The sequence below is a fragment of the Doryrhamphus excisus genome, linkage group LG15 (assembly GCF_037039965.1).
Source record: "Doryrhamphus excisus strain RoL-2023G ecotype Guam linkage group LG15, RoL_Dexc_Guam_v1.1, whole genome shotgun sequence".
NCBI lineage: Eukaryota > Metazoa > Chordata > Actinopteri > Syngnathiformes > Syngnathidae > Doryrhamphus > Doryrhamphus excisus.
This window is the reverse complement of record NC_136371.1, coordinates 994,445-1,017,015: the sequence shown is the minus strand read 5'-3', so window position 1 is coordinate 1,017,015 and position 22,571 is coordinate 994,445. Positions and strand designations below refer to the sequence as shown.

At 40.7% G+C, this 22,571-nt stretch overlaps 2 protein-coding genes across 3 annotated transcripts in view; one reads left to right on the top strand and one right to left on the bottom strand.

Annotated features, from left to right (window-relative positions):
- Positions 1-22,571, top strand: part of LOC131104028 (dystroglycan 1-like) — a 76,458-nt gene that overhangs the window by 10,375 nt on the left and 43,512 nt on the right. The gene's annotated exons all lie outside the window — the stretch shown is intronic.
- Positions 1-22,571, bottom strand: part of pcbp4 (poly(rC) binding protein 4) — a 47,270-nt gene that overhangs the window by 7,537 nt on the left and 17,162 nt on the right. Inside the window, exons 2-12 of the mRNA XM_058050726.2 lie at positions 20,904-21,103; positions 19,579-19,602; positions 16,866-16,898; positions 13,165-13,281; positions 9,106-9,237; positions 7,461-7,589; positions 5,309-5,383; positions 3,518-3,589; positions 1,086-1,127; positions 324-399; positions 138-187 (exon numbers count right to left, since the gene is read on the bottom strand). Coding sequence (XP_057906709.2) covers positions 138-187; positions 324-399; positions 1,086-1,127; positions 3,518-3,589; positions 5,309-5,383; positions 7,461-7,589; positions 9,106-9,237; positions 13,165-13,281; positions 16,866-16,898; positions 19,579-19,602; positions 20,904-21,011 — 858 coding nt within the window. The 5' untranslated portion in view covers positions 21,012-21,103. The remainder of the gene's footprint in view (positions 1-137; positions 188-323; positions 400-1,085; positions 1,128-3,517; positions 3,590-5,308; positions 5,384-7,460; positions 7,590-9,105; positions 9,238-13,164; positions 13,282-16,865; positions 16,899-19,578; positions 19,603-20,903; positions 21,104-22,571) is intronic.

Genomic DNA, 22,571 nt, shown 5'->3' with positions numbered 1-22,571 from the left:
GTAATTAGCCAGGAATCTCTCGTCTCGTTAGAAGTCACGCTGGTCACAGAGTAGGTCAATAGGGAGTATTATTATGTGTTTTTTTTTTTAGGTTCAAATACGAAATTACAACAATATGAGGAAAATATGTGTCTTACATCATTGGGAATAAGCAGCTCCTGAGATGTCTGGGCATTAGCATCCATCCCTGTATAAAAAAAACAAACAATACAGCATAAACAATTTTTCTTTCAGGAAAAAAAACTCCCACGAATTCACTCTTGCCATCTAAATACTGTTTTAAAAATCAAGTTACAGTTGCTAGGCAATGCTGCCATCCATACCAGGGATGATAGTCGAAGCGGACTGGGCAACTGGGTTGAGGCCTTGCTGCATTGACAGTTGATGGAGTTTGGCCAGCTACGCAAAAACATCAAGAGCATTAAGTTTTGCACTCTTAAAGGGGAACTGACCTTTTTTTGGAATTTTTTCCCATCGTTCACAATCCTTATGTGAAACATGAACACCTCTTTCCCGTTTCTGTGCATTATAACGGTGGAAAATGAGTCAATATGAGCTAGCTTACAATGCTGTCATTGGGATATGAAGCCGCTGCACTGATGATAATAAGTAATAGTCGTATTTTGATGTTTTGAACACTACCGAAACTTATTTTCTCCGCTCATACTTATGCTAGCTCTGTCGACAACAACAGCAACAACGCTCTCCTTGGGATGGCTGTATCTTCCAGCACATGAAAAATGCTGACAGGAAACAAGCATTTTTGTACCAAAATTGAGAGCTACGATTCCACTGTTAGTCGGCGAGATAAAAATAGTTTTTCATGTTAGCTGCTACAATAATAACATCAATGTAGCTTAGCTAATATACAGGTCAGTTATGTAAATAGAACCCTGATTGTGTTTTTTTGTGAGGGTTTTACCATGAAAGTAGATATTTCCCATGACGCCGTTGCTAGCAAGCTCATATTAACTTGATTTTTCAACACTACAATGCACAGATAAATGAAAGGAATATGTATCCATGTTTCACATAAGGATTGGGAATGTCAAAATTCCAAAAGCGCAGCAGTCAAATGGACTCACCTCCGAGTGTGGAATGCCGTATTGGTTTTGCAGAGTGTACGCCTGCAAAGAGAGCATCCTGCATTAAATAGATTGTGGCAATAAAAGAGTGCGCACCGGCAATGACTGCGCACTCTCTTCCAGGAACAAACCTCATTGGCCAATACGCCACCGACATCAAATATGCTTTTTGTACCTCGCATTTGCCAACTGGCTGACTACATTTCTGCAGGACAGTTCAAAACAAACATTTTTATTTTTAAATCTTGTCATCTTGACTATGAAAAAGGTGCAATCTTGTAGTTTTAACACCAATGATAATACATTCATAATAGTCAACATATTTCCCTAATATGTAATACGTCACAATTGATTATGCATGTGCATCTAATGAAGTGATCATTGTGTATATTTAATAATAATAATATAATAATAAATTTAGCAGCTTTCTAAAAAGTCAAGGACACTGCATAAGATATAAAAAACAACAAAGGATAAAATGAACAGCTGAATCTCATAAGAAAACCTGGCAAAAATATCATAATATGATTCAAATTTTAACTTTATTTGGTTAATTGTATTATATATACTCTTTATTGTCATCACTGTCATCAGCAAATGCCAGATGGCATGTAATGTAAACTCGTATATTTGACCCCCCCCTCGTGTCCACCCCCCCAAACCACCTCACTCTGTCCTGTAATTAGTGCGGATGGTGTCTATGGAGCCCTGCATCAATATACTGTATTTCTGGTCAGAGCAGACAGCACTCAGCTTAACTCAATTGTTCCTGACGCCAGCAGTCTGTCTGCTATCAGGAGTCCATCCATGCTCATAAACGGGAGATAAGAGCTCGCGCTTCCAATGCATCTTTCATGCCGCCTTCATTATTCCGAACAACTAAAAGTAACAGCAATATTGATAACATTAAATATTGGTCTTAAATCACTTTTTTTTCATCCTTTTACTTGGAGATCGGAAGGGCGTGAAGGACGTGAGGGCGCCGGCGTGTCCGACATTAATCCACCTTTCCCCGGCGAGAATGCGAGTTTGGCGTATATTTCACGTTCATGTTCATAAAAACAGTCTTGTGTGAAATACCGTTGACAGATTTCTCTTGCTGGGAATCACCAATAATAATAACTTAGCCTTAGCTTGCCTCGTAAACAGAGAAGCAGCCACGCCCACAATAAAGCCTACCCATCTGTGACATCACAAAAGAACCGTTTCACCACGCCCCCTGGAACCGAGCGTTTTGAGCCATCCCAAACTTCTTTCAGGACTCATTTCCAAATGCGGAAACCTCATTATCTGAAACTTTGGCATCGTTTAAAACAATAATACAACATTTTAAGTACATTTGTAGGTCAGAAAAGTGGAAAAACTTCATATTTACTATCTTGTCATTAGCTGAGCATCGCTAAAGGTTTGTTATAAAAAGATTATATTTGACTTTTTTGATATTTATTTAAAAAAGAAAATTACCTGCTTTATTTTTGCAGCTATTTTTAGATAAGATTTTTTTTTAATGTCATGTTATTTATTTTAACAAAATAACTTGACACGCATATTTGGCTTTGATTTTGTCTAAACTAACTTTGGTATATTGGTATATATATATATATATATATATATATATATATATATATATTTACCAAAGATCGCTGCATGGCGGTCGAGTGGTTAGCGTGCAAACCTCACAGCTAGGAGACCCAAGTTCAATCCCACCCTCGGCCATCTCTGTGTGGAGTTTGCATGTTCTCCCCGTGCATGCGTGGGTTTTCTCCGGGTACTCCGGTTTCCTCCCACATTCCAAAAACATGCTAGGTTAATTAACCACTCCAGATTGTCCATAGGTTTGACAGCAATAAACGCGGGATGACTGTATTTCTTTGTGGCACCGCGTGAGGAGCGAGGCTGCACCAAACCAAAAAGGGTAGCATCACATTTCAGGAGGGCTTCCAGCTCCGATGACAGGCTGGAACAATAGCTGCAGCTTCCACTCAGCTGTTGTTTTTAATGCTGCATGCCGGGGGATGGATGGGCTGTTTAAATTTGGACGCGACACCCGACTGCCTCCAGAGCCCCCCTAACTTTTGGAGACACGGAGATTCTTTGATATCGAAATGACAACCATTATTCTTCGGCTTTGGTATCACGTACCAGAAAACAACAGATGGAATGATACAGCACTCTACAAGAAGCAAATGCTATATAATAATAATAATGTCAAATTAAATACTAATTAAAAAAAATCAAAAAATTGTTAACTATAATGTTGAAAATGGTAATATTAATGATGATTATAATGATGGTAATAATAATAAAGATTATAACAGTAATGATAATAATGATAATAACAATAATAATATTACAATTATAGAAATGCACTGCAATGTTTCATATATTTGCCCAAATAAAAATAAATAAATAAATAAATAAAAAAAACGTACCTGCTGCAGGTCAAGGCCACCCTGGGTGACAGAGTACAAGGGGTGGGGTGCAAAATCGGATGCTTCAAACACCTTGAAACACATGAGAGAAGCAAGAGCTCATTACTAATATTTCCTCTTCATAAAAATACACGATATGATTAAAAATACGTACACTGGGTGTGAGCAGCTTTTCTTTGAATATTGAACATTTGAACACAGCTAACAGGCTAATAGGCAGTGAGTCATCCACAGAGCCACTCCCACTCGTCTCCATTCTCCCCAACAAGTAATCCAAACATCAATTATGACGGCGTGTCTGTTATTAAAGCCATCTCTCACTGACCTCCTGGGTTTCATTTAAAAGCCTATTATGAGGGATATCGCAAACATAACAGCGTTCCATAAAGTGAAAGAACCGTGTCAGGACCGCCGACAGCTATGCCGAGTATCTGCACGCCGCCGTAGCCTAAAGGGGGACGCCAGGTCTCCGGTCTCACTTGCTAATCTTGTGACTCACTCAATGGGCGGGTGGATAAGTGTCCCTTCCACAATAGCAGCGGGAACACAAACACAAACACACCAGCCTGACCACAAAAAAGGGTCCTGCAAGATGTGTTCCTTTTAATTCAGGGGTCTCAAACCCGCAGCCCGCGGGCCAAATGTGGCCCGCAGGACACCAGTTTGAGGCCCCCGCCTTGATATGAAAGTTTAATGTTAGTTTGATATGGATGCTGTATGGTATCATGTACCCAGAAAAAATTATTACGTTTGATTAATGTTCATGTTAATAGTTATCCTCCCTATCCGTGTGGAAGTGGTAAGTTTTTGGCTATTTAAGTTGAAAGGAAATAACTTGAAGGCTACCGTTGAGGTCGCTAGCTCTCTAGTTTGCGAGTTAGCATGTGTCTCGAGACCCTGCAGTTGCGCAATATGTTGTAAATAAAAAGAGTATAAATGTGACTATAGTCGTGTTTTGTCATGTCTATAAAAACAAAAAAAGATTTTAAAAAAAGATAAAGAATGATCTCTCAGAAAATACTTAGAAAAATATGTAAAAATCGGGGGTCTCAAACATGCGGCCCGCGGGCCAAATGTGGCCCGCACGACACCAGTTTGAGGCCCCCGCCTTGATATGAAAGTTTAATGTTAGTGCGGCCCGCGCAAGTTTGATATGGATGCTGTATGGTATCATGTACCCAGAAAAAATTATTACGTTTGATTCATGTTCATGTTAAAGGTTAAATAACTGTTAATAGTTATCCTCCCTATCCGTGTGGAAGTGGTAGGTTTTTGGCTATTTAAGTTTAAAGGAAATAATAATCTGAAAAAAATAATTTGTCTACCCACCAACTATATGTGGTTTTTATTATTTGCCGTTTTATTATTATTATTATTATATTTATTTATTATTACTGATTGATTGATTATCCTCCCTATCCGTGTGGAAGTGGTAGGTTTTTGGGTATTTAAGTTGAAAGGAAATAACTTGAAAGCTACCGTTGAGGTCGCTAGCTCTCTAGTTTGCGAGTTAGCATGTGTCTCAAGACCCTGCAGTTGCGCAATATGTTGTAAATAAGAAGAGTATAAATGTGACTATAGTCGTGTTTTGTCATGTCTACAGGGCTCTAATAATGCTTTGTTCATTTTAATATGAAAAAAATCATTTGTCTACCCAACAACTATATGTGCTTTCTTAAGTTTTTATTATTATTATTATTATATTTATTTATTTATTACTGATTGATTTTCTTTATTCTTGATTTGTTTATTTATTTTTCATGTTATTTTGTGTAGAAAAATAATCCTCACCTGGTTCCCCGCAATGAGGAGGGCGGCTGGCGAAGGGCTGGGACGATAAGGAATGGTGGCACCCTTTGGGGGAGACTGCGGATCCAAAACACAAGCAAAGCGTAAAAAAGTATCTGTCAAACACGGAGGCCCTGAGCGCCAAGGATGCTGCATGCTATGCTACATTGGAGCACAATAACAATTAATGATGTTCTAAACTGCTAATGAGCTTTTTTTTTTTTTCCGTCTTCTTGTTTTTCTTTTGTTCAAATTGGTCATTGGTTGCCCAACAGAAGCTTTGCAGTGGATGATAGCCGGGAGCTTTAGTTTTTTTCCATCAGCCTCCGCAGCGGCTTCTCTCTGGATAAATCAAGCATCCGCTCACAGGGAGACGTTTCAAGATAAAACTCTTCAAAGGCCAATTAGAAAAGGAGTTTTATACACTGTGCACGACACGGTTTGATGTGGATCTCTTATCAAGTTAACCGCAGAGTTGATGCTACGCTTTTTTTTTTGGGGGGGGGGGCTGAAAAAATGTAAAGCATCTTTTCCGCGGGAGCAGTCACAGCAAATTCTTTGTATAACTTTGCATAATTTAAATCTCCGAGCCCAAAGCAAGGAGCCGCTGGTACGGAATCTCAATGGCGCTCGCTTTGAAGAAAGCCCCTGCAAACTGGATCAAACTAGCAATTAGTCAGTCAGGTCCAGCTGCAGCACGGAAACAAAAAGGACTTGTACGAGTCCGCGAAGGCACAGGAGGAGACTGTGCTAGCGCTTGTTTTTTTGTTTTTTTTTCTTATCTCCTCTGCGTTCCTCAAGAGAGCTGTTGAGCTGGTGTCCAAAGGTGGGCATCCCTTGCCATCATCTGCAGCTTCACGATGAAGCGTTGCCAACTTGGCCGTTTTTCACTAGAATCTAGCGACGTTCCAACCACCGGTGGCGACATATTTTCTCAAAATCGACTTTTTCTGACATCGTTGGGGAGGTTTCTAAGACGGTCAAATCACGTATAGTTCTGGATTTTGGATTCTACTGATGTGTTTTCTATGGTCTGGAACCAATTCTTCTTTCTCTTTGGGCTTTTCCCTTCAGGGGTCGCCACAGCAAATCAATCTCCTCCATCCGTCTCTCTCGCGTCCTCCTTCACTACATCTATAAACTTCCTCTTTGGTCCTCCTACCTGGCAGCTCTAAAGGCAGCATCCTTCTACCAATATATTCACTATCTCTCCTCTGGACACGTCCCAACCATCTCAGTCTGGCCTAAAGGACTTTATCTCCAAGGCCTCTAACATGTAATGTCCCTCTGATGTACTCCTTCCTGATCCTATCCATCCTGGTCACTCCCATTGAGAAACTCAGCATCCTCATCTCTGCTACCTCCAGTTCTGGAGTTCAACATGGCTGGTCTCACCACAGTTTTATATACGTAAATTGTTCTTTGTGACTAAACATGTCTATTAGCCTGCTCTCCACTCCCACCCTGACGTGGACTCTGTATTTTTATGCTACTTCATTATTGGCTATGGTGGCAAAATAGACCAACGTTGGAAGTGCCATCACTTTGATAAAGAAGGTGAGAATTTACTATCTCTCCTCTGGACACGTCCCAACCATTTCATCTCCAAGGCCTCGAACATGTAATGTGTCTCTGATGTACTCCTTCCTGATCCTATCCATCCCGGTCACTCCCACTGTGAACCTCAGCATCCTCATCTCTGCTACCTCCAGTTCTGCTTCCTGTCTTTTTCTCAGTGGTAAATTTACCGTGATAAACGATGGATTATTATATCGATTTTAGGCCATTTTGCCCATGATAATTTAGAAATAATGGGCTCTGATTTCGTGGACCAGGCGCAGGCGCGGCGCACCTTCCCTGCGCCTTGCCAAGTACGAATAAGATTGTAATGTAGTTTCCTCGCAAACGCAGCTCGCAGGAAGAAGGATTTATGGATTCCCAACTGATGGGTCACTTGTATCCTGAGTACTCATTAAAAATGTAACTGTACTCCTTAATGGAAATGTGACTTTCAGGTAAGAACTTAAGAGCATTCAAAATACCTTAAACAGCCCCCCCACCCCACCCCCCCCCCCCCACTGGAGTGAAACCGACGCTGCAAACCAAATGTATGTTTTTGTCTGATCAGACAAATGGAGTGTGTGACGCTTCCTACCTCCAGGATCACCGCACAGATGAGTTTGACGCACTGGATTACAGAGTCCTGATTCCCAGATATCGTCACCCCTCGCTCAGTGGAGTTGGGCAGCAAATCCCCCGCCACCTGTATCTGAGCTCCGGTGCTCTGCAAAGGATAGGATGTTTTAAAGCAGGGCTCTCAAACTCCATTTACTTGGGGGACACCGGAGCGAGGGTCTGGGCATCAGGTTTTCAAAAAAAAAACAAACGCATTTATTAAAAACAGAAAAATGAATAAACTTTGCTTTGGTTTCGATTTTCTACAATAAAAGCTCTGATAAAACATTCCACATTTATACTCTTTTTATTTACAACATATTGCGCAACTGCAGGGTCTTGAGACACATGCTAACTCGCTAACTAGAGAGCTAGCGACCTAAACGGTAGCCTCCAAGTTATTTCCTTTCAACTTAAATAGCCAAAAACTTACCACTTCCACACGGATAGGGAGGATAACTATTAACAGTTATTTAACCTTTAACATGAACATGAATCAAACGTAATCATTTTTTCTGGGTACATGATACCATACAGCATCCATATCAAACATTAAACTTTCATATCAAGGCGGGGGCCTCAAACTAGTGTCCTGCGGGCCACATTTGGCCCGCGGGCCGCATGTTTGAGACCTGTGTTTTAAAGGAAGATTAAGATTAGGCTGAGAAGATGAGGTTTGTCAATCCATTAAAATATTTGATCGTGATTAATCAAATTTTTTGGACCTAGTTAACTCAGGATTAATCAGATTTAATTGCAGAGATATATACGTTTTAGCCACAGCTTCTCAATGTGGCTGCGATGACCTCGTTCACTGTCTACATCGGTGATAAAGAAGCTGACACTGTTTGAGTACGTTTAGCATTTAGCATCGGGGAAGTGGAATAATCCTAATTCTACTCGCCGTTGCTGAGAGTTTAAATTTATCAAGCAGCTGATCAGACTCCAGGATATTTAAAAGGCAGGAAAACCCTAAATGCCACTGGCCAAAGATATGTTAATTTAATCCAAATGAATCACACGGGTATAAAAATGAGTCATAATCATTCAATAACCAATCTTTTGTATTCTATGATTCTATTGTCTCAATACATCCCCGCCTGCCTTGTTGGCCTCAATCTGACACACTGAAGCAGCAATTAAAATTCCGATGAAAGGAAATGTAATCCATCATGTGTTCACTTTATCAACAATCTTGGATTCCTTTTGATTTTTTGTTATTTTTAGCTGCGCTACAATCGCTTTCATGAATTCCCTTGACTTTGGAGGGAAATGTTGTGCAGACGGATGGCCAAACCTTGAAACATTTATATTCCCCCGAGGGTAAAAACTCCACTCATCCAGTGCCATTATCCGTTGGAAATGTTATCTGGAATACTTGTGCTTACTTTAAAAACTAACGACCTTCCCGTCGGACTCAGTTGTACTTTGCTGCTAATTAGGACATGTTAGCATGCTAATGTGAAGCTGCTGCATGAAAGCATTGCTTTTGTGACGTGCATCTTGACATTAGTGATTGAATTTTCTTTTACATTTATCATTATTAGTCTGAAATTATATTCAATTTCAATGTTTATTTCTCAACACTAAACCATCCTAAAGACTGAGGGGGGGGGGGTCTTTACCTCTCTAATCTCCTTTATCTTCACCCCTCCTTTCCCGATCAGAGAGCCACACTGGCTGGCAGGAATGACCAACCGCAGGGTGACTGGTGGCTTGGAGCTGATGGTGCCATTGGCCACCAGCGTTGTCAGGTCCTATGGAGACACGCAAAGTGACTGTCAGCAGGATGCAAAGAAGACGAGCCAGAGTTAAGAAAACCATGGAAGTTGCTGGATATCAACTTTTGGTTCTATCAGGCATTGCAGTGAAGAAACAATGGCGGTCTAACCAGAAAACACCAGAAACATCCATCCGTTTTCTATACAGCTTCATCCTCACTAGGAGTATGCTGGAGCCTATCCCAGCTGACTTCGGGTGGGGTACACCCTGGACTGGTGGCCAGCCAATCACAGGGCACATATAGACAAACAACCATTCACACTCACATTCATACCTATGGACAATTTGGAGTGGCTAATTAAGCTAGCATGTTTTTGGAATGTGGGAGGAAACCGGAGTACCCGGAGAAAACCCACGCATGCACGGGGAGAACATGCAAACTCCACACAGAGATGACCGAGCGGAGAATCAAACCCAGGTCTTCCCGATCTCCTGACTGCGTGGCCAACATGCTAACCACTCAATCACCGTGCGTTCTGATATATTTTATAGATATTATATTTTTTTGGTTTAATTTAGAATGAGGGCTACATGGTGGAGGAGTGGTTAGCGCGCAGACCTCACAGCTAGGAGGACCAAAGTTCAATTCCACCCTCTGTGTGGAGTTTGCATGTTTTCTCCGGGTACTCCGGTTTCCTCCCACATTCCAAAAACATGCTAGGTTAATTAGCGACTCCAAATTGTCCATAGGTATGAATGTGAGTGTGAATGGTTGTTTGTCTATATGTGCCCTGTGATTGGCTGGCCACCAGTCCAGGGTGTACCCCGCCTCTCGCACAAAGACAGCTGGGATAGGCTCCAGCACCCCCACGACCCTCGTGAGGATAAGCGGTAGAAAATTTTACGTGAGAGAACATGTAATGTCCCTGTGTAAATTATAGACGGGAATGCTTAACAATTTTTTTCCGCGGCTCGGCTAACCCCCCCACCCCCTCAACCCGGATGACTGCGCTCCCGTGGCCATAGGTGAGGGTGGGAACATATACCGTATATCGACCGGTAAATTGAGAGCTTTGCCTTCCGGCTCAGCTCTCCCTTCATCACGACGGTCCGCTACAGCCACCGCATTACTGCATTACTGCATTACTGCATTACTGCATTACTGCATTACTGCAACCTTCCGTCACTCATGAACAAAACCACCAGATACTTGAACTCCCAACCCAATACGTGCAGTAAGTTTTATTTGTATGTACTAGTACATTTATGGTCAGAATCATTCACATTCTAACATTTTCTTTTTTCCGGAGAAGGCAAAGCAGACATACGGAGCAGGAGGAGATGAGCTTTTTAATTAATGACAACAGCAACTGGGCGAACCTTTGAAATGTAAATGCCCCCGCTGTCTCACTCGCCAACAACAAGTCCCAACAAATGTGCCACAGAATGCAAAGTGTTTGGGCCAGTTGGCAAAAAAATAAAAACTATCTTGAGTTGTGTGGACGTGTCCACGGAGATATTAGGGACTTCATAATGTTTAAAGTCGGTAAGGCTGTTTTTTTTAAAATCTATTTTTAGACCCGTGCTATTGTGTTCTTTGACGTCACCTCTCTTTAGCGGAAGAGGACTCATCTCGTGTGTACAGTCACAAGACTGTGGGCCTCGCTTTCTTGATATGATCTAAAAATATGAACCACATCTTAACAACAGTGAGGATTCTAACACTTGTGTGCATTGTCCTGACAAAAAGAAGTCACACAAAGGGGCTCACACACACACACACACACACACACACACACACACAGCGTTGTGGGACTTAATCCCTGAAGCATATTGTGTTGCGGGTAGGATAAGTAGGCCTGATGACAAAAGATTATATTGCTTTCATGCTTGCTTGCACCGTGACATCTGAGAATAAATAAACATGTATGATACAGACCTGATCCAAATCTCAAGACCAGTTTAAAAAATAGTATTTACCTTTTACATATTTGCATATTAATGAGGTTTTAAGTCGAGCTACAATATGCAAAAGCAAGAAAGGGCGAGTGTGACAAAAAGCCGGCATCTGATTCCTCATCGATGAGACCGCGTGGCATGTTAATTAGAGATGGAGGTGGATAGTCGCCTTGGTGACAAATACCATGTAGTTGCTCATGGGCAACCGTAAGTTGTACAGTACTGTGTTAAAGTCTTCAATTACCATTATATATATTGTTTTAGCAATACTTTAATGACCACATCGTATAACGAGAATACCACTGAGTAGAACGTAGACCTCCTCAATGTATCCAGATCCTCACCAACATGTTATGGAGGGTATATTCTGTCCCACCCTTCTATAATTGCTAATGGTAATGGTAATGGTAATGGTAATGGTAATGGTAATGGTAATGGTAATGGTTTTATTTCATTTGAACATGCATCAGATTCCAATTGAGTGCATCCCATAATCAGTTCCCAGTTCCACATGTCCAAAAGGAGTAGGAAGAAGCAAAGCTTATTAAATCCTACCCCTCCATCTGGTACTTTTACAATCACTAACTGTTACATTTGTTCACTTCCTGCTTTCCTAATATAGTTTTTCATTCATTCATTAATTTTCTACCGGAGTACCTGGAGAAGAACATGCAAACTCCACACAGAGATGGCGAGGGTGGAATTGAACTCGGGTCTCCTAGCTGTGAGGTCTGTGCGCTAACCACTAGACCACTGTGCAACCAAATAGGATTCATTAATGTATTCATTTTCTACCGCTTTTCCTCACGGGGGTCGCGGGGGTGCTGGAGCCTATCCTAGCTGTCTTCGGGGGTGCTGGAGCCTATCCTAGCTGTCTTGGGGGGTTGCTGGAGCCTATCCTAGCTGTCTTGGGTGGTTGCTGGAGCCTATCCCAGCTGTCTTCGGGGGTGCTGGAGCCTATCCCAGCTGTCTTCGGACGAGAGGCGGGGTACACCCTTGACTGGTGGCCAGCCAATCCCAGGGCACATATAGTCAAACAACCATTCACACTCACATTCATACCTATGGACAATTTGGAGTTGCTAATTAACCTAGCATGTTTTTGGAATGTGGGAGGAAACCGGAGTACCCGGAGGAACACAGAGATGGCTGAGGGTGGAATTGAACCCTGTTCTCCTAGCTGTGAGGTCTGCGCGCTAACCACTCGACCGCCGTGCCGCCCTAATGTAGTTTAAGTTTATTTATTTATTTTTAATTTTTTTGTCACATACCGAAGTACGAGGTGATATGACCATACAATGACATCATGGTTACCATAGTAACCGTCAATAAAGAAATCGGTTCTGTATTTTTAGTGTAATCCTGCAATTTATCTGCGCAAAGTGTCAGTCATCCACGTCATAGTAATCCGCTAAAGTAGAACCGAGGCAACTGGACTTGGTCTTATTAGTTGAAGCCGTTTCCACTTTAATCCGGAAAGTGGAATATTTTCAACTAACAAGTTAATCCAAAAGGGAGAAAATGTCATCTAACAAGATGGCCAACTTCTACATTTGCGTGTCCTACGGCTAATTGACTGTCCTTCTGTTTCCTGTTTTGCATGTCAACGAGGTCATTATGTAACGTGAATGTAAGTCATGTGATTCAGACGCTTTACACCTTTGCCTTAAGCAGCTCCAACAACAAACATACGAAATCTACAGTGAAATCTTATCTTAAAGCATCAAATTCTAGGAAAAAAGCATCAGCCCTTCTTTCCCTCGTGTTTGGAGAGGAATCGATAGCGATGAAAGCGCATTAGTGATGCTACCGAGATGAGGAATAGCTTTGTGTACGTTTCCCTTCCAGCCATCATTAGCCAGTTAGCGGATTTCATTTATTCCACTTTGATTTGTGACAACTTTGCTTCGCTTTCTTCTGTTTTCTGTTTTCTGTTCAGACCAACATGACTTGTTGTTCCAAATGGAAGACAATACAGAACGATGACAATGTGTTCAGTCTACCTCCTCCAGTTTGTATGTGATCATGGTGAAGGCCCTGAAGACACTTTCCGTGGATCCGGTGATGGTGATTATCCTCTCTGGACATGAACCTTCTGAGATGTTGACCCGGGCACTGCTCTGCAGGGACACACATAAAAGACAACAGTCATGAAGGCAGCAAACGGTTGGCTTGGCTTTGTAGGATGATTTCTTAAGATGGAGAAGCCAAACCAAAAACTATAAAACTGATTTCTAGATTCATTTTCTACCGCTTATCCTCACCAGGGTCACATTGGGTGCTGGAGCCTATCCCAGCTGTCCTAAGGCTAGAGGCGGGGTACACCCTGGACTGGTGGCCAGCCAATCACAGGGCACATATAGACAAACAACCATTCACACTCACATTCATACCTATGGACAATTTGCGCTAACCACTCAGCCGCCGTGCAGCCCATGTGTGATACAAATGGAGTAATTAAAATAAATATTCTAATCATAAATAATAATAATAATAATAAATAATATTATGAACTGAATAAAGAAACCCCTGTGATTGGCTGGCCACCAGTCCAGGGTGTACCCCGCCTCTCGCCCAAAGACAGCTGGGATAGGCTCCAGCACCCCACCGCGACCCTCGTGAGGATAAGCAGTAGAAAATGAATGAATGAATGAATAAAGAAACTTTATGACTTTCGGATTATGTTTTTACCATTATTAGAGCCCTCTAGAATTGAGATAACACCCCTATAGTTACCTTTAAACTCATTCATTCATTCATTTTCTACCGCTTATCCTCACAAGGGTCGCAAGGGGGTGCTGGAGCCTATCCCAGCTGTCTTCGGGCGAGCGGCAGGGTACACATTGGACTGTTGGCCAGCCAATCCCAGGGCACATATAGACAAACAACCATTCACACTCACATTCATACCTATGGACAATTTGGAGTGGCTAATTAACCTAGCATGTTTTTGGAATGTGGGAGGAAACCGGAGTACCCGGAGAAAACCCACGCATGCACGGGGAGAACATGCAAACTTTCCACACAGAGATGCCCGAGGGTGGAATTGAACCCTGGTCTCCTAGCTGTGAGGTCTGCGCGCTAACCACTTGACCACCGTGCCGCCTATTTGCATTTAGATTTGTAAAAATGTTTTGTAAGTATTAAAAAAAATCCCAATGTGGAGGCTCAGAAATGGGCCAAGGACAAAAGCATAAACTTTCATGTTGCTTTTTTCAAAGACTTTTTCTCCTTCAGGGTTGGAGTTGTCGTCAACCTCCATGCAATGAACATTATTATGTATTGTGGCGGGGGGCGTGTACAGTGAGGGGAATGGAATTGACCACGATGGCATATGAATTTATATTTCATACTTGACATCAGACAAGGTCCTTTTATCCCGTTCTTGACCAGGACCGACAGTCACGTTGAGGAAATGCTGCTTGACCGGTCCTGGTCTACGTAGCCATCTGCCCACTAAGCATCTATTGTTAGACTGTTGCCATATCCGCTGACAAAGTCACGCTGGCTTTGCATAAGAGAGAAAGCAAAGCAGTCGGTCAAGAAGTAAAACGAGACCTGAAACTGAAGGCTGGAAGACTAATGCTCCGAGAACAGCATCTGCGTTATAAATCTTCTGCCTTCGTCTGCTCCCATTCAGCGTCCTTGATTTCAAGGTTTCAGACACATGAGCAGTGACAGGACAGTGCCATGACTGCCGTGTCCCCAGGGCCAATTTCTCCACTCAGTCCAGTGAGTCATGCTCATTGTGGGGGAGGGGGACGTCACCATGAGACTCATACGGTTACGAGCACAAACTCGAGCTGGCTGACGGAATCGTTGGATGACGACTATTGGCAACTGTTTGGTCCGACGCTTCTACGGGGCTCACATGACCTCACCTTGTGTATCTTGTGTATCTGCCCCCCTTACACAACATAAACATTTGGAACTGGAAAAGGAATCTAACGCTAAGTTTGCGCCGATGCAATTTGCTATGGCGCCTAGTGTCGCCAATAAGGTGCCTAGTGGCGTGCAGTGGCTCAAACTGCCTCCCAACTGCCTCGTGGTGGCCTGTAACGGCGGCAAAAATTGAGTTTCATTTCATTCATTTTTTACCGCTTCATCCTCACTAGCGTCACAGGGGCATGCTGGAGCCTATCCCAGCTGACATCGGGCGAGAGGCCAATCCCAGGGCACATATAGACAAACAACCATTCACACTCACATTCATACCTATGGACAATTTGGAGTGGCTAATTAACCTAGCATGTTTTTGGAATGTGGGAGGAAACCGGAGTACCCGGAGAAAACCCACGCATGCACGGGGAGAACATGCAAACTCCACACAGAGATGGCCGAGGGCGGGAATTGAACGCTGGTCTCCTAGCTGTGACGTCTGCGCGCTAACCACTAAACCGCCGTGCAGCCCAAGAAAATTAAAAAATATTTAAAATATTCATCACGCACGTGCATCACGCAATCGATGCAAAGTGTTTACTAAGTGGAACCAAATGTCACAAACAGTCCGCCTATTGGAATGCATTGGAATGTAAAGGAGCGAGCCAAGTTGCACCAATGGTGCTAGGAGTCCACTGGGCCAGTTGGTGCCAGTTTGCGCCAAAATTTACGGGATTGTCGCGTAGTGGCTTGGCGAGCGAAACCACTACGCGGCAATCACATAATCTTTGGCGCAAACTGGCACCAACTGGCACCAACTGGCGCCGGCCCAGCGGACTCCCAGTATTACACTTCGATAAGCTGCAAGTAAACATTGCAAATTGGTGAGCATGACGGAAGAGCGAGATCATCTGGTGAGTCAGCATCTTGACAAGAGAGTGGAATATGGAATATATGGAATATATGGACTATATGGAATATATGGAATACATGGAATATATGGAATACATGGAATATATGGAATATATGGAATATATGGAATATATAGACTATATGGAATATATGGAATACATGGAATATATGGAATATATGGAATATGTGGAATATATGGAATACATGGAATATATGGAATACATGGAATATATGGAATATATGGAATACGTGGAATATATGGAATACATGGAATATATGGAATATATGGAATACATGGAATATATGGAATACATGGAATATATGGAATATGTGGAATATATGGAATACATGGAATATATGGAATATATGGAATATATGGAATATATGGAATACATGGAATATATGGAATACATGGAATATATGGAATATGTGGAATATATGGAATATATGGAATATATGGAATACATGGAATATATGGAATATATGGAATACATGGAATACATGGAATATATGGAATATATGGAATACATGGAATATATGGAATATATGGAATATATGGAATATATGGAATACATGGAATATATGGAATATATGGAATATATGGAATACATGGAATACATGGAATATATGGAATATATGGAATATATGGAATATATGGTATATATGGTATATATAGACTATATGGAATATGAAAAGAACGGCACAGAGCAAAGCCAAATATATTCCAGACACAAGTTGCCACCAGTTTTTGTCCGAGCAACGACAAACGGTGATCACACTAACGCCATCCATGATCACTGCAGTTTGCCCCCCCCCCCCCCCCCCCCAGGCTTTGCCCTCGGCAGCCATAAAACGTGGTCATAAGAGATGATGAAATGTTGTGATGTGCGGGTGTAAGTGGTGCACGCCATACCTCCTCCCGTATTCGCTTCACAGTCTCTCCTTTCTGGAAGAAAAACAAAATGAAGGGCAACTTTAAAGACACGACAAATGGACTCTCAACTTTGAGATGGCAGTCTGACTATTTAAAGGCAATTATCATCACGCCTGATTGGAATTGAGCACAATATTTGGGTTGCGGTGTTCTGATGCAATTCTGTGTCACACATAGCAAGATACCACGCATTTGCGTGAGAGGAGGGGGGGGGGGTGCGATTGCTGTAATCGTTGAATGTGCAGTGAAAGTGTGGAGACCTTCTACCAAGGACAGGAACACTGCTCAAACATGTGGCCCGTGGGCCAAATGTGGCCCGCAGGACACCAGTTTGAGGCTCCCGTCTTGATATGAAAGTTTAATGTTAGTTTGATATGGATGCTGTATGGTATCATGTACCCAGAAAAAATTATTACGTTTGATTCATGTTCATGTTAAAGGTTAAATAACTGTTAATAGTTATCCTCCCTATCCGTGTGGAAGTGGTAAGTTTTTTGCTATTTAAGTTGAAAGGAAATAACTTGGAGGCTACCGTTTAGGTGGCTAGCTCTCTAGTTTGCGAGTTAGCATGTGTCTCAAGACCCTGCAGTTGCGCAATATGTTGTAAATAAAAAGTATAAATGTGACTATAGTCGTGTTTTGTCATGTCTACAGGGCTCTAATAATGCTTTGTTCATTTTAATATGAAAAAAATCATTTGTCTACCCACCAACTATATGTGGTTTCTTAAGTTTTTATTATTATTATTATATTTATTTATTACTGATTGATTGATTTTCTTTATTCTTGATTTGTTTATTTATTTTTCATCTTATTTTGTGTAGAAAAATAAAAAGTAAGATATTTGAGAACAGTGGAATGTTTTATCAGAGCTTTTATTGTAGAAAATTGGAACCAAAGCAAAGTTTATTAATTTTTCATTAGTTTTTAATAAATGCGTTTTTGTTTTTTTTTGGAAAACCTGATGCGGCCCAGTCTCACCCAGACCCTAGCTCCAGTGGCCCCCAGGTAAATTGACTTTGAGACCCCTGGTTTACATCTTCCACAGCCACCCTGTCATTGATGTGATATTTTATGGAAAACATATTATTTATGTTGCCTTGAGATGTTGCTGCCCTGTCTGCTGTGGATGGGAAAAGATGAGACAGCAAAGGCCTGCCAAGCGGAGAGGAAGACTATTTAGTTTGAGTGCTGCAGATCAAGTACCTCAACCTACGTCTCCCTCTGGTCTAGACTCCTTTTCCCGGTGATATTTCAAACTCATCACCATCTGATAAGAAGCCTCTACTTGCAAATATACTTGTAGGTATGTCTTAGTAGCCACGTATACATGGACACAAATATTCCAATTCCATTCGGGTTATTTTTACTCAAAAGGAAAGAATGGAACCTTTGTATACACAATCGGCACTGGACTGCTAAGGAAAGTTTGTTTTTGATTCAAACTAAATTTCGAAAAACTGACAATACGGAGTTAAAGAAAAACTCCAGGAAGTCAGTATTACGTGATGTTGGTGTTTACACTTTACTGGGCATGCCCATTGACTATTCTGGTTGATTATAGCGCTGCATGTAGACATGCCATTGGAATATTCCTTTCCATGGATACTATTGCTTTCGGAAAAGGTCATTCCGAAAGATTCCATTCAGAAAGAGAAAAACTCCTCATGTAAACGTGGCTAGTGACGTGCAGTCAGGCGAGATCATGATGAAAAATGTAAAAACAAATGATCATGATTCATATAGTCATATAGTGTTTTAATTTAAAAATTAATTTTAATATTTTTCTCTTGCTGGGAATCACCAACTCCAACCACTTCTGCCTGAGCTTAGCTTTCCCGGGCGCTATAGCTAACAATCATAAACTGTGACAAGGGCAGTCCTAGAGTTTATCTGCCCTACAGCACATGCCCATATAAGGAAGCCCGGCTTACTGTGATGTCACAGGGAGCCAGTGTTAGAACAAACTCTGAAATTGAGTGTTCGGAGCCATCCCAAACATCTTTCAGGGATCACTTCCAAATGCATAAACCTCGTTATCTGAAGCTTTGGCATCGTTTAACACGAGAATACAACATTTTAAATACATTTATAGGTCAAAAAAGTGTAAAAAGCACAATAGGTCCCCTTTAACATAAACAAAAGTGAGTGAACGTTATGAGTCACTGCATGCTTTTCATTGCAATTGTTGGAGCCCACTTCTTTTTAGCACGCTTTTTTATTTTTTTTTTTGTCATGAATCTATTTTTTGTTCGTCATCCTCTTTCTATTGATGCCCTCTGCAGGTGTTGTATTACCAGGCAGCCGGGCCCCGCCTAACTGACACCACGTGCGCCCAAGAGAAAAGCATCGGCGGGGTTCAGTTTCAACAGAAGGCTTGCAGTCAATACACTAATGTTTTTTTCCCCTTTTGATGGATTGCTGTGTTGCATTAGAGGTAATGGGGGTGGTTGTGGGGCTGGTTGGAGGCAATTACATTTAGACTGAGGATATTCTGACCGGGAGGTTTTCTGCTGACTTAAAAAAAATGGGCAAGAGGGGAGAGGAATATGGTTCCAGAAAGGCCTGTGAATCATCCCAGACCAGGATGGGCTTTGACTGACAGCAATAAACCGATGGAAGATCTGAAACTGACACTGCACTGAAATGAAGATTATGAACAATCACATGTAAAGCAGGATAGAAATCTTACCTTTCCTATGATGCTGCCAACCTCCTAAAATAAAAGAGATGAAGCATTAATATCGGTGGACATATTCAGAAAATCAAAGCATTCTTACAGTTCGTGGTAATAATGTATTTAACATGTAGTACCGGTGCAGCATTCAGTTATAAAATGAACATCATTAATAAACCTTTATATTCAAATATCACAGCAAATTGTGTGTGTGACTTCCAGTTTGTCATTATATGTTATGTAATGTATATGTCAATTTATTCATTTGTCTATAATTCAAAAAAGGCTTTTTTCCATTTGAAGTGAATATGATATTTGCTATTCATAAAAAAATATTTTAAAAAAGGAATAGTTGGAACAATTGGATTTCAAAAAATGCAAAAATGGGGAGAAAAACAGCAGAAATTTTACCAGAAGAAAGCCAAAATATTTCCAAGGAAAAACTATTTTTACAAGATAAAAAAATCTAACCAAAATTAAGAATAGTTTTACGAGAAAAAAGGCAAAAATATTTTCAAGAAAAAAATATTTTTACAAGATAAAAAATTCTAACCAAAAAATAAGAATAATTTTACCAGAAGAAAGGCAAAATATTTCCAAGGAAAAACTATTTTTACAAGATAAAAAATTCTAACCAAAAAATAAGAATAATTTTACCAGAAGAAAGCCAAAAATATTTCCAAAAAAAAACTATTTTTACAAGATAAAAAAATCTAACCAAAAATAAGAATAATTTTACGAGAAAAAAGCCAAAAATATTTCCAAGAAAAAAATATTTTTACAAGATAAAAAATTCTAACCAAAAAATAAGAATAATTTTACCAGAAGAAAGCCAAAAAATATTTCCAAGAAAAAAATATTTTTACAAGATAAAAATTTCTAACCAAAAAATAAGAATAATTTTACCAGAAGAACACCAAAAATATTTCCAAGGAAAAACTATTTTTACAAGATAAAAAATTCTAACAAAAAATAAGACCTTGCGTATGAAAGATTACACCACCCCCTGCTAGGCACTGAACATGTTATCAGAGAAACACCTCTCCTTTTTGGGGGTCCCAGAACCCCCAAAATTGTTTATCAGGAGAATAAAGGATGTTTGTAGAAAAAAAAATATATATATGATATTTGCTCGATGTGTGACCTGCAGTAATCGATTAGTGTCAATTGTTTACCCTAAAAACGCATTTGCATATTGTAGCCGGCAACAGCTTTATTCTATATAACGTCTTATATATATATATACATATATATATATATATATATATATATATAGGTGTATAATTGATGAAGCAGAGGCATATTTCACAGTGCGTGACATAAAGCGGGGAGACCTCTACCTTTCCGTGCATGAGCAGTCGTAACGTGAGTGTCACTCCCAAGCCCCCGTCTCCAAAGTCCTGCTCACAGTTCATAGTGATGTGGGAGTGGCCTACAGGGAGACGCATGAACAAAGTTTATCTGCTGGTCCCACACTCAAACCAAGGCCAGCACGGGCTTGCTCTCTGGCTCCTTCAGTGGTTGGTCCTTCACTGTTGCTCTGAAACAAAGAAAGAGCGGAGGACATTATTAACATTATTAACATCTAGTTAACATTAATATTTCATAGCTTATTTCAAGCCAAACAAAAAGAATATGCTTCTTTTTTTTTTTTTTTTTTTTTACCAGAAATGGTATTATTATTATTTCTAGTCTTCTCCAATTATTAACTGAAAACCTTAAGGTAGAAAAAAACATACATAAGTCGCACTGGAGTATAAGACGCATTTTTTGCGGGTAATTTATTTTACAAACTACCGTATTTTCCGGACTATAAGTCACACTTTTTTTTCATAGGTTGGCTGTTCCTGTGACTTATACTCCAGAGCAACTTATAAATGAAAAAAAGTGTTTATGTTACATAAACACTGGACACCTTTTGTGTTCATGTTTATTTTTAGTGTACCTGAATAAGCATTGTGTTAGCATATCTTACACCTATTCAGCCTGTTCTCGATTCTTTTATTGTTACAACTTGCCTTCCAAGAGGACCTAATGTCTGTTTTGGTCAAGTAGTTTGGAAAATAAATTACCTGAAAAAATTCATTTATAAGTCACTCTGGGGTATAAGTCGCAGGAACAGCCAACCTATGAAAAAAAGTGTGATTTATAGTCCGGAAAATACGGTACGGCCCTCAAATGCAGCACCACTCTAAAGCTACTATATCACTCTCACAAAAACAGGAAGTCCCACACACGGCAGACATGCTTGTTCTGGATGCTGTTCCTCCTGGTGAGGCATTCCGCTTCTATTTTGAGCAGTTAAGTCAAGTTACCAAAAATGGTGCCTTCGCTGATAAAGGGCTGCCTTCTCAACTAATGACTGAGCTCATTTAAGGGATAATTGGATGTTGGTATTGTGAACCAAATGAGTTTCACAGTGAAGAAAACAAAGAGCTAATGTCAAGCATTTATTACGCTGACGCTTGGAAGAAGACCTCCCTACAGTATCCCTACAGCGTGTGCAACACCTCAATGCGTTTGACTGATGGTGATTCATCATTTGTAATCTCAGAATTACACTGGTATGTCTGTTAACCAAAATTTTTGCTAGAAATTTTGTCTTGACTTGTGCTCGCTCGCGTCTTTAACATCCAAAATATGATCTTGGATCACAAAGCCAAGACAAAATGACTTGAATGTGGTAGCACGGTGGACAGCGGCCGCACTTTTAGGTTCTTTATGTCAGTTATGGAGAGATACACGGCAACTAAAGAGAAGGGCGATGGACCTTTTAGAGAGCTTAATTGGATTGACATTATTTTCTGTGTGAAAATTTGCTTTGGTTAGAGTCCATGTTGGTTTGAGTTGGACCTTCTGGAACAGATTAATGACGTTAACCAAGGCACCATTATATACATGGTGACTCCCTATTTGACGGTAACTCGATATTTTTATAATAATTATAATAAATAATAATACATTTTATTTGTATAGCGCTTTTCATAGTACTCAGAGACGCTTTACAG